The sequence below is a fragment of the Gracilinanus agilis genome, chromosome 2 (genome assembly GCF_016433145.1).
Source record: "Gracilinanus agilis isolate LMUSP501 chromosome 2, AgileGrace, whole genome shotgun sequence".
NCBI lineage: Eukaryota > Metazoa > Chordata > Mammalia > Didelphimorphia > Didelphidae > Gracilinanus > Gracilinanus agilis.
Genome location: NC_058131.1, coordinates 320921231 through 320934152, shown reverse-complemented (window position 1 = coordinate 320934152; position 12922 = coordinate 320921231). Strand labels below are relative to the sequence as shown.

At 38.3% G+C, this 12922-nt stretch overlaps 1 protein-coding gene across 1 annotated transcript; it reads left to right on the top strand.

Annotated features, from left to right (window-relative positions):
- The first annotated feature begins 2130 nt into the window (after positions 1 to 2130).
- On the top strand, positions 2131 to 9341 carry LOC123235375 (olfactory receptor 5C1). Its single transcript, XM_044661494.1, has 2 exons — positions 2131 to 2181; positions 8364 to 9341. Exons 1-2 carry the CDS (start codon positions 2131 to 2133, stop codon positions 9339 to 9341), a joined length of 1029 nt encoding a protein of 342 aa, XP_044517429.1.
- The last annotated feature ends 3581 nt before the right edge of the window (positions 9342 to 12922 follow it).

Below are 12922 nucleotides of genomic sequence, written 5' to 3'. Positions count from 1 at the left end.
TATAAGTTATCCTCTGGGAGGAAAAAGGAAAGAAAGACACACAGGTAAATATTGATGATGTTAAAACAAAATATATTAATAAAATCTGTTTAAAATGCTATATGAAGAGAGATTGCTACCAAGTGAGTCAAATCAGAGGAAGATTTCTTGAAGAGATAACTTCTGAGATGGGTTTTAAGGGATGTATAGATTTGACAGAGGTATTATGAGGAGTACTCTTTGTCATATTTAAAGATCCACAGAAATTAGAGCTACTGTTGTTATTATTTGCATCCAAACTTTTCTGCCCTCCCTTAGCCTTGGGATATGAGCCATCAGCAGCAATCCCCTGCCAGCAACAGACCCAGAAGCCCATGAGGACGAGAGGAGACAACATGTCTCCATGGGCTCTAGGGAAGAGGAGGGATGAGGGATTGGGTAATGGAGGAGGGGGTGTTGCTCTAGCACCTACTCTTAGTTGCATTAGGAAGGACATAAGATGTCATCCCTGCTTTGGTGGAAGAGGAAGGTAAGTTCTTGCCAAGTCCCTCACACTTTATTATTAAATTCTAGATTGAAGAAGGCACTTTTGGAATCACTCATCCTAGGTATGTCCTTTATTAGAATCTGAACTTACTCTGCTCCTCTGTACCATTAAAAAATGCACTCGTGTTTTCTTGAATGTCTTTTTTTTTAAAACCCTTGTACTTCGGTGTATTGTCTCATAGGTGGAAGATTGGTAAGGGTGGGCAATGGGGGTCAAGTGACTTGCCCAGGGTCACACAGCTGGGAAGTGGCTGAGGCCGGGTTTGAACCTAGGACCTCCTGTCTCTAGGCCTGACTCTCACTCCACTGAGCTACCCAGCTGCCCCTTGAATGTCTTTTTTATGAGGATAAAATGTCCTCTTCTTCACCTCCAAAGTTAGATGGGCTGAATAAATTATATGTGTGTGGTATTAAGGACTGCAGCTCAGTATTGGAAGTGGTAAATAGATAAGATGGTGAGATCCAGAAGATAAAGTGAACCGTAGAAATATGGATCCACGCATCAGATTTCAAGACAGCATAAAAGTAAGAGTGTAGAGGAAATAAGTGAAAAAGAATCTGAATGATGCAAATTATTGCAGAAAAAATCCTTGACTTGGGAATCAAAAGACTTGAATTCAAGTACGCTCTCTAACACTCAGTAGCCATATGACCTCTTAGGCAAGTCAATTCTCCTCCCTAAGCTTCAGTTTTCTCACATTTAAGAGGGAATATGACCAATGGAAAGCTATTAGCATTGGAGAATAGACTAAAAATTAGACTATATTTAGAATCACTTGAAAGAAAAGGAGACATACAGCCAAAAGAGAAGGATGGAGGGTAGGGGTACAAGAAGGAGGAACATGGTCACTTTGCTCAAATATATGAAAGAGTGTCAAGAAAAGGAGTCAGATGAATTAATTACAGTTGTTGTCCTTGGACTCAAGTCCATTGGTTAGAATTCAGAATTTAGTGAAAAATCAAATAGGAAGCCTTTGGCTTGATGTGAGAGGGGGAAATCCTTAACAAAGAGAACTGTAAAAGAGTGGAACCAGACTGCAACGAATTTTCTTTCTCTGAAGGTCTTGAAATGAAGGCAAAATGATAACTTGATAAGGATAATAGAGAGAGGATTCCTAATTAATTTCGGATTAATCTAGATGATTTCTGAAGGTCCTGCCCAACTTTGTGATTCTTAAGTCTTGCTCAGAGGCAGCAAGGTAGTGAAGCCATTCTCTGGGTATTGGTTTCCCCATGAATAAATGAAGAATTTGGTCTAGATAGCTTGGATTTATCTAATTATTTCAGGTTTACAACTTTTTATTCCTTTTTCATTTAATTCTCACAGCAATACTAACAGTCATGCACTATGCAAAATATGTATTAGTATCACCATTTTCCAAATGAAGAGTTTGAACTTCAAAGAAGTTAAATGATTTTCTCAAGGTCATATGCCTAAGAAGTGGCAAAACTAGTACTTGAATTTAGGACTCATATCTTCAAATCCCATTGCCCTTGACATTATTCCACATGCACATGAATGACCTCTAAGGTTCTTTCCAAATCAGCATTCTTGCATTCACCCTTTGAATACAAAGCACTGAAGTCTTGTTCTCCATCTTACAGATGAAGAAATGGAGAGGGCCACAAAATCTCTCTGCTCCTCGATGTGTGAAGGTGAGTGACACTTGCCTTCTGAATGTGGAAAATGAGACACAGAACTCTCAAAGGAAAAAGTCAGCACACTGATACGGACTGATTCAAGTTTCCTCTCTCCTTCCTTTTGGCAGTCACTACTACAACTGATTGTTGTAGAAAGAGAACTAAATTTGGTTTTACAGGGCCTGAATTTGGAATACCTTATTATCTATGATATATCATTTAACCCCTCTGAAGCTCAGTTTCCTCATCTACAAAATGAAAATATTGAACTAGACTATCTCTAAAGTCCCTCCCAGCTCTGAAGCTATGATCCTACAAATTATCGATTTGAATCCCAGGCCATAGTTTGCTACTGCTGGTACTGTAGGTAGATAAGCTACAACATAAAATAATACCTTAGATAAATTAATTGTAGAGGTTCAAAATGGTATTTGAGCTCCAAGTAGGAAGAGGGGAGAAATATTACTGACCAGAAGGAGGACAGTTTCCTGAAGACGTGATATTTCAGTTGGACAAAGAAGGTCATTTGAAACATGGGGACTAGTGTGAGAAAAGGCAAGGAGTAGAGAGCTCCAAGTATATAACAGAAACCTGAAGTTGGTACAGTTTGGCTTGAGAACAGAACGAGTGGAAGGAAACAATATGGAGTAAAGCTAGAAAGGTAAGGTGGTAGGAGATTTGCCAGGCAGAGGAGTCTGAACTTTATTTAGCAGATAAAAGGAAGCAACTGATGTTATGAGCAGAGGACTAACATGCATATCAAAGTTCATAGTTCTGAGAAAGGCAATCATCATCCTGCATTACATTCTTTTCACAGATTAGAGGCAGAATCCAAGATTCTGCCATTTCAGAATTTATCCCAAATCCATATTAAACTTAATTATATTTTCAATGTCTTTCCAACGTATGGTGAACAAGTTTGATCTTGCACTTTGGCTTCTGTCCTTACCACTCTGGAAGATTGCTATTGATCTTTTAAACCCCCAATGCAATGGTGTTCTTTTTTTCCAGTCTTTGAGATAGAATGTTATATTGGAGGGGGGTCACTGGATTGTGAACCCAGAGACCTGAATTCAAATTGAAGCTCTTCCATTTACAAGTTATGTGGCCTTGAGTCAATCCCTAAGCATCAATGGATAGAGCACTGGGCCTGGAGTAAGGAAGATCTGAGTTCAAATATAGACTTACTAGTTGTGTGATCCTGAGCTAGTCACTTAACCCGAGTTGCCTCAGTTGTAAAATAGAGTTTTAATAGCACTTATCTCCCATGTTTGCAGTGAGAATCAAATGAAATATTTGTAAAGCATTTAGAAGATTACCTGATGCATAGTAGGCATTTAACAAATGCCTATTGTTTTCCTCTCAGTTTCTGCATCTCTAAAATGAAATCACTGGGCTAAATGATCTCAAGAAGTTCTTTCAGCTTTAAATTTTATAATATCAGACTCCCTCCCCCTACTTTACATTAGATATTAACACATACACACACACACACACACACACACACACACACACACACACACACACACCAATGCCACCATCATTTATTTCCTGAAACTTAGTTTTTTAATTTGGCAACATTGTATTTTCCTAGATCTCCTCTTACCTTTCTACTTCTTTAAAACCTGGTCAAAGTCCTACCTACCTCTAAAAAGTCTTCCCCCAAGTACATTCTTGGAAGTTATAGAAACAAAGAAGAGATGTAGACGAAGTAAAGTGATTGTCATCTGCCCCTCTCTGTATCTCTAGTGTTTAATAGTATCTGGCACATAGTAGGTACTTAATAAATATCTATTGACTGACTGAAAAGGACAAAGAGATGGCTCCTGAACTAAGCCTTGAAGGAAGATTAAGAGTAAAAAAATAAAGATAAATCAATTGTGAATTCCAAATATGAGCCAAATGGATGAATAATCAGAGGTGGGAGACGATGTATATGAAGTTCAAGGAAAAAGCAGTAGAACTGTTTGGCTGCAGTGAATAGTATGAGAAAAGAAATAATGATAAAGAAGGCTAGAAAGATTAAGAGGAGCCAGATTATGAAGGTCCTTGAGTGATGAGCTAAGGATCTTGTATTTTATCCTTAAGTTAGATGTTCCTAGGCTTCTAGGAACACAAGTGTAGAGTCAGAAAGACTCTTAGATAAATGAAGTATAAAACTCTGTATGCCTTTAGACCCAGTAATACCATTCCTGGGTCTGTTTCCCAAGGAAATTAGAGAAAGAAGAAAAGAAACCATATGTTCCAAAATAATTTATAGCAGCTCTCTTTGTGGTAGCAAAGAATTGAAAACTGAGGGAGCATCCATCAGTTGGAGAATGGTTAAACAAGTTGTGGCATATGATTGTGAGGGAATACTACTGCACTTTAAAAAACAACGAACACACTGATTCTTCAAAAACCTAGAAAGAAACATAAAAGATAATGAACAGTGAAATAAATAGAATCCAGGGAACATTACATAAAGCCACAGAACTGATACTAGAAGAATCAACTGAGAATGTTATCTGCAGAAAGTAAACAGAAAAAATAAAACACAAAAGACTTAATTTATATGAATATATTGGCCTCCCTGACAATGTCCTTTGTGATGTGGGGAGGTTGGAGAGGGGTTCAGACACTAGTGGATGAGATCAATCATGTAGATATGAAGAAAAGTAAGGTAAACATGTAGGAGATTTGTGATTTCATTAGTGTAATATCTTATTTTTCTTTATATATGGAAATGCTTGTTTTGTTTGGATTTGTAAACTTCTGAAATATTAATTTTAAAATTGGAAAAGTAAAATGATTAAGTTTAATTATGTAAAATTCTTTAATATTTAGTTATTTTTGTGAATTTAGAATAATAATATTTTCATTTTAACAAGATGGGGCACCCTGTTATTATGCATTATGTAGCAAAAGTTTCTGTATGACACTTTTTTAGATCAGTGGATTGGTAGAGGAAGTTTTCTTCCTTAGCCACCTCAGGCACTTGATCTACTTCTATTATATGTTTTCTTGCCATGCAAAATAGTCATGTAAGCATCAAATCCTCATTCTCTGCATGATCTTAAGGTTAGGATACAAATGAAATTCTTTCAGTTACTGAGCAGCAACTGCTAGAGTTTTTACAAAGCTTAAAAATTGACTAGAGCAATGTATAACACAAGGCAGTAGTTGTGTTGAATTTTAATAAGAAACATCAATATATATTTAAAAGTTAAATAATTGAACTTCAAATGTTTTTTTAATGTTTATAGCATTTATACTTATAAAGTTTTTAAAACCTAAAACTGCTTTAAGTCTTTTAGGACACACGAAAATTTAGGAGTCCTCTATGATTTAGGAGTCCTTTATGTAGAGGTGGTAATAATTGAGGTCATGTGAAGAATGGAATCATCAAAGGAGACAGAAGGAGAAGAGAAAAGGGCTTTGGACAGAGCGTCATGGAACATCAGTTCTTAAGAAGGAAGAGGATTATCACTATCCAAAGGAAAAAAAAAAAGACTGAGAAGTAGTAGCAATGAAACATATAGAAAGAGGATCAACCACATGAGAGCATTTCCATGAATGAATGTCAGGGGAGAAGAGAGAATCCAGGAAATAAGGTGGGTGTTCAGCAGTGTTAAAAGCTACAGAAAGGTCACAGAGATTGAGAACTGGGAGACACCATATTTCAATAAGGGGTGTCAAAAGGCAGACTGCAAGGAATTAAAGAGTAGAGGGATTAGAAGCAATTAGTATAGATTTCTCTTCTACTCTTGCTAGTTCAGTATTAAAAAGGAAGGTAGATATAAGATGGAAATTTGAGGGGATGATGTGGTCAATAAAAAATTTTATTTTTTTAAGGGTAAGGATAAGGGAAAACCTAAACATATCTGTAGGCAACAAGAAAGAGATTCATGAATGAAAGATAGTGATCAATGGAGCAAGTTCCTGAAGGAGAAGAAAAGACATAGGATGAGATCAAGGGCACACATGGAGAGGTTTGCTTTTATAAGGAGGGTCACTTCATCTGTTGAAATTGAAAAAAAGGAGAGAAATGAAGTGGAGTTTGGAGATGTGGAGAGAGGGAGCTAAAGGAGCTTATGATGAGTGGCCACAACTCTCAATAAAGTAATAAGTGAAGTAATCTGCTGAGAGAGGAAAGGAAATGGAGTTGCAGTCGTATAGTCAATTAAATAATACAATAAACATTTATTAAGTGTCTATTAAGGTTCTGTGCTCCCTATTACAGTCAGACAAATGAAAAATGGCCTTAAGGAGCTTGCATTCAAATAGGGGATACTTTCTATACATGAGTAAGTATGATACAATAGAAGATGTGTATTGAACTGCCTTATATCAATCTGTTCCACATATTATGTAGGTAAATCATATAGCCTCTTTGGGATTCAATGGAGTAATTGAATAACTGAAGTAAGATATCTGTAAAATGTCTCCATTAATGCTTATCTACTTCCTAGAATCATTGTGAGAAATACACTTTGCAAATCTTAAAGCACTATTATGTGTGAGCCATGATTTGGGGGCAGATCTGAGGGCAGAAACTAGGTTAACTTCTTTTATGTCTCCTTCAGTATCTAACAAAAGTCCTATGACAAGTGGTTTGTTCAATAAGTAGTATAATGAATGACTATGAATTACCACATCTTTATCTTCTCGTTCAACTGCCTGAGGTCTTCTTTGGTCCCCATTGACTTGGCCTTTTATGACGTAGATTGGCTTTCATCAACATTAAGTTGTCTTTGTGTACTTCCTCTTTCAGAAAAAATTTCAAAATGTTAAAGAACATCTTGATCTGAATATAGATTGCCCCCAAACATAGTTCATGCCCCCTAAAATTAAGTCTTTGGGACAAAAGAAACATATGATAGAGGGACTAATTTTCTTTTATAAATTTAATTTAATTTTTCCCAATTACATATTAAAAAGTTTCCAACATTTTTCAAAAAATTTTGAGTCTCAACTTCTCTCCTTCTTTCCCTTCTCAGCCTCCCAAACCTTCCCCCTCCCAATGACATGGTAAGCATCTCATGTAGATGTTACATGCGCAATCAAGTAAAACATTTTTCCATATTAATCTTTTTGTGAAAGGAAACACATAAAAATAAGAACAAAAGTAAAAAAAAAGTTTTCTTTGGTCTGGATTTAAAAGACTCTATCTCTTCTGTTTCTCTGGAAGCAGAGAGCATTTTTATCATGAGTTCTTTGAAATAGTTTTGGATCATTGAATTGCTGTGAATAATTAAGTTATCCATAGTTGTTCACTGAACAGTATTCCTGTCACTGTGTACAATGTTCTCTTAGTTATGCTTATTTCACTCTGCTTCAGCTCACGAAAGTCATTCTAGATTTTTCTGAGCTCCTCCTGCTAGTAATTTCTTACAGCACAATAGCATTCCATTATGATCATATATTATAATTTACTCAGCCATTCCCCAGTTAATGGGCATCTCCCTCTTTCCAATTCTTTGCACCCAGGGGCCTCCCCTGGCATGCTGCTTTGCACTCCATCTCCATCCCGGTGTAGTAAATCCCTTGTACAGGCCTTCTAAGTTGTTTCAGGCTGAAAAATTACTTTACCTTTCCTTGTTGTGAGTTATGCTGCTCCAGAATTCATTCTGAGAGATTATATCATAATTTTGGGAAAGGTAATTTGATAGAGATAACATGGGTCCATGTATCTTCTCTGCCATCTTGCCTCTGCCATCAAGACTTATTTTCAATTTCATTTACAGAAGGAACTAGATTTAAAAAAATAACTCTACCAATTCATATTAGCAACTTCTCTGTGGCCAAGAGCTATCCAAAACACTAATAAGTTAAGGTGCTTGCCCTGAGGTTGCACAGTCAACATGTGTCAGAAGTACTTGAATCTCTGTCTTCTTGGCACCAAGATCAATGTTCTACCCAAAGACCCATACTACTTTTCATAGGTGTACTCAGAAAAATAATACTGGCTTTAGAACAAATGAAGTTAGGCAATATATCAAGGAAAGTTACTAGGAGAATGGGCAGACTGTCTCTTACTGAGCTCATTATTGAAACTGTCTCCCCAAGTTATGACATACTGGACAAACTTTCTCTCAAGACCAATGGGACTTTCCTTTCTATCTACCCTTCTCCCTTTGAGATTGTAAAGAAAGGAGAGTGCAGGTTTTGAGGAGTAGTACTCACCCACATTCTGTTTATTCTACCTCTTCTCCTAGTTGCCATCCTACAGGATGACCCTGGAGAATATCACTTGGATTGATGGAGCCCCAGCTGAATTTATCCTTTTGGGTATCACTGACCGCTGGGACCTACGTGTGGCACTCTTCCTGGTATTTCTACCCATCTATCTCCTGAGCTTGCTGGGAAACATGGGCATGGTATTGTTGATAAATGTGGATGCCAGGCTCCATACCCCTATGTACTTTTTCCTGGCCAACCTCTCACTGCTAGATGCCTGCTACTCCTCAGCCATTGGCCCTAAGATGCTCATAGATCTGCTACTGTCACATGCCACCATTCCCTACTCTGCCTGTGCCATCCAGATGTTTGTCTTTGCAGGATTAGCAGATGCTGAATGCTGCCTCTTGGCAGCTATGGCTTATGATCGCTATGTGGCCATTGGGAACCCACTCCTCTACACAACAGCCATGTCTCGACGCCTGTGCCTCTTGCTCCTGGCAGCTTCAGGGTTGGGTGGTGCATTGAGTGCCTTTGTTCACACAACATTCACTTTCCGCCTGCATTTTTGTCATTCCCGTGAAGTCAATAGTTTCTTCTGTGATATCCCACCACTGCTAGCCATTTCCTGTGATGACACTTCTCTTAATGAGCTGCTGCTTTTTGCTGTCTGTGGATTCATCCAGACAGCCACAGTGTTAGCCATTGCTGTGTCCTATGCCTTTATTCTTGTTGCTGTGATTCGTATGAATTCCGCTGAAGGGAGAAGGAGAGCAGCCTCCACCTGTGGCTCTCATCTTACTGCTGTGGCCATGCTTTATGGCACACTCATCTTCATGTACCTACGACCTAGCTCTAGTTATGCCCTTGACACTGACAAGATGGCATCTGTCTTCTATACACTTGTTATCCCTGCCCTCAACCCACTTATCTATAGTCTTCGCAATAAGGAGGTTAAGGAGGCCCTTCAAAGGACATGGAACCGATTCTGCTTCTCACACCAAAGGCATCAGTGAAGCCACCAAAAGTCTGGGGTGTGGGGGAAATATCACAAAGAAACAAGGGAAAGGGTTCTTTCACTTTACCATTACCATATTTTAAATTGGCAGAAACCTTGTTGCTCTAATAGAGAAGGAATATATGTCCTTTGGTAGATGTGGGATTAGAGTTATGTCTGGAATTATAGCACTTTGGAACTGGAAAGGGTCTTAAAAAAACATAGAACTTTGGAACTCAGAGAGATCTTAGAACACATAATTGGAAAGGACCCTAAAAATAATCTAGTTCAATCCCTCAATTTAAACATTTATTGAGGTTTTTTTTTGCTTTTTTGTGTTTAAAGGGAAAAAACCCTTACCTTCTGTCTTAGAATCAATATTAAGTATTGATTCCAAGGCAGAAGAAGGTAAGGGCTAGGCATGTGGAGTTAAGTGACCTGCCTAGGGTCACACAGTTAAGAAGTATGTGAGGTCACATTTGAACCCAGGAATTTCTGTCTCCAAACCTGGCTCTCTATTCACTGAACCACCTAGCTGGCCCAATATTTAATTTTTACATGACCTTCATTTCTAAATATATCCCTCCCTACTCCTCTACCTACAGAGACATAACTGAAATAAAAGAGGGAAAAAAGTGGTTTGTCAAAACTATCCAATACATCAACCAAGTCTAAAAGTATGTACAGTGTTCCTCACCCATAGTCTCCCAAGGGAAGTTCATTGTAATTATACCAGTGTCCAATTTTGTCATTGTCATTCATTCCATTTAAATTGTTATAGTTATTGTGTATAGTTTTCCTGCTTCTAATTATTGCATTTTGCATCAATTCATAAATCTTCCCATGTTTCTCTGTGTTCTTCACATCAATCATTTCTTATAGTACAACATTCCATTTCATTCATATACAACTTCTTTAGAAATTCTCTAAAATACAGGCATCTACTTTGTTTCTAGTTCTTTGCTATTATTTACAGTACTTCTAAGTCATTCTGGTGCTCTCCTTTCTTTTTGTCTTTGACCTCTTTGAGGTCAAATATGTTGGACTGAAGAATCTCTGAGCAAAAGGATATAGACATTTTTGTCATTTTCTTACATAATTCAAAAGTACTTCTCAGAATTCAACCCTCATTTTAAAACTAGATCATGACTATGGTTGAAACCTAGCTTTTCTAAGTCACAGGACAATTTTTTCCAGTAGATAATTAAAATGTAACACCGGGCCTTTCCCCACCTTTCTACCCAGGTCCCCTCTCCTATCCTAGGAGAGTTCACTATTCTCTAGGCTCATTATGATGCTTGGGATTATCAAGTATCCAGTGCCTAGAACAATTCCTAGTATGTAGCAGGCACCCAAAAATGCTTATTGACTGATTATTCATTCTATATTTGTGCTCTCCCCACCTACCTCAACCAAGACCACTTCTATAGTAGACTACGCAAAAGGCATATAAGTATAAAAAACAAAAGGCTTTCAATTAAAATAGCAAGATAAATGAAAAGTAATTGAGCCAGATAGAAAATGTCCTCTGTATCCATGCACTGAGTTACTAACCTCCTAGGGAGAGATAATCTAATTCCATTTTAATCCCTCTGCTTCCTCACCCAGCAGAAAGATGATGATTTATGACACTGGTGGTGAATCTTGGAGTGTGGTTCTTTCAATTTCCTTCCCTGCAGTGTTAGGGAAGTAGGCTGGAGCAAAGCTGATTATAGAATCATAGATCTAGCATTGAAAGGAGCTTCCTTTTCCAGATAAAGAAACTGAAACATAAAGACAGAGATATAAAAATTATTTGACCACAGCCATACAGGTCATAAGTAAGAGAGCTTGAAGTCAAACCTAGTTCTTGTGATCCCAAACCCAGCCCCTTTCCAGCTGTATCAGTGATGCCTCAGGGATAACTAAAGAAGCTGAGCTCACTTTTCTTTATATGGCCAACCCTTGGCAAACTGCTTCCTTCCATGTCCCCCATGGCTTCCTGGTCCCTCTCCCATCTTTCCCAATTCTCTTATGCCCACAATTTTTCTGCTGTTTAGTTCAGGTTCCTTCTTTTCCCTCTATGTGACTGTTCTCAAATCCATGCCAACTGCTCTTTAAATACTACTTCATGAGGATGTTACCTTTTTCTTCCCACTTCAATTTCCCTCCCTTTCTGTCTCATCCCACTCATCATCCACTTAACTGAACCCCAAAGTTAGATATGTGGCATTATGGGTGTATCATTCCTTGGAGTTTTTTTCCACTTATGTTGCAACTATGCTTTAACTGAAGCTATACTACAAAGCATCATATAAAAGGCAGGAGCAATCTACACATACACACACACTCTTACAATGAATAGTCAAAATTTTTCTATAAATTTATTCTTACACTAAATAACTTAGGGTAAAGACATGTGGAACACCAGGAGATGGCATTCTTTATCCTAGATTTGTAGAATTTCAGGAACAAAATAAACCTTAAAAGCTGTTTGGTCCAACTCCTTAACCAGGGAATAAATACCTCTGCAGCAACTCGGCTGTATTCATCTAACCTTGGCTTAGTTTTATAGAATTTAGAGAAAACTTCACCATAAAAAATATTGTCCGAGATTGTGGAGTAGCAAAGGAAACCACTGAAACCACTCTGAGAATCCTCTCAAACCAACCTTAAAATATCACCTCCAAATGAATGCTGGAATGAAAAAAACCAACACGGGAGTGGAGTAATTCTCTTTCAGAAAACAACTTGGAAGAGAGGCAGAGAAGGTCTATTTCACTGGGGTAAGAAAGGAGTACACTTGGAAGCAAAACTATGCACAGAGAAGTACAAGCTGCCCACCTCCCTACTTACTGCTCCAAGTTCTGAATATGGGCACAAAACAACTTTGAGACCCCAAGATACTGCACACCCACCCCTTGAAGTTCCAAACTCTAGCACAAGGCAATCAGCTGCATCCGGCCTATTCAAGCCTACGAGGAGGCCCAGAACCCCTGCTCAAGATTGCAGTAAAATCCCAAGCTCCATCACAGGGCAGCCCACAGTATACCAGGCTGGTGTAAACCCAGAGTAAAGCTCAGGGTGCCTGCCCAAGCCTGTAGTGAGGTCCCGCTCCCAATTGCAAGGAAGTCTGCAGTGTACCTGGCCTATGTAAGCCCAGAGTGAGACCCAGAGCCCCTATTCAGGCTTGAGGTTAGGCCCTGAGTGCCAGTACAAGATAATGCACAGTGCTCTGAGCCCCACAAGCCATCAGCTGTCCCTAGAGGAGATTTAATCAGCAATGGATTTGGATTTCAGAGCTCCAATCACACAGGACATCATACCACCTTGGAAGAATTGAAACCTGCAGAAACCCAGAACTAGAGCTGACAGTAGCAACAAGGAAAATCTGAAGTTTAAAAGAGTACTTTATCTAACCTAAGAACAGAGCTCACCTTTAAGATAAAAGTAAGTTTTTTTAAGTTAGGAAAAATAAGCAAACAAGAAAGAAAGAAAGAAAGAAAGAAAGAAAGAAAGAAAGAAAGAAAGAAAGAAAGAAAGAAAGAAAGAAAGAAAGAAAGGAAGGATGGAAGGAAGGAAGGAAGGAAGGAAGGAAGGAAGGAAGGAAGGAAGGAAGGA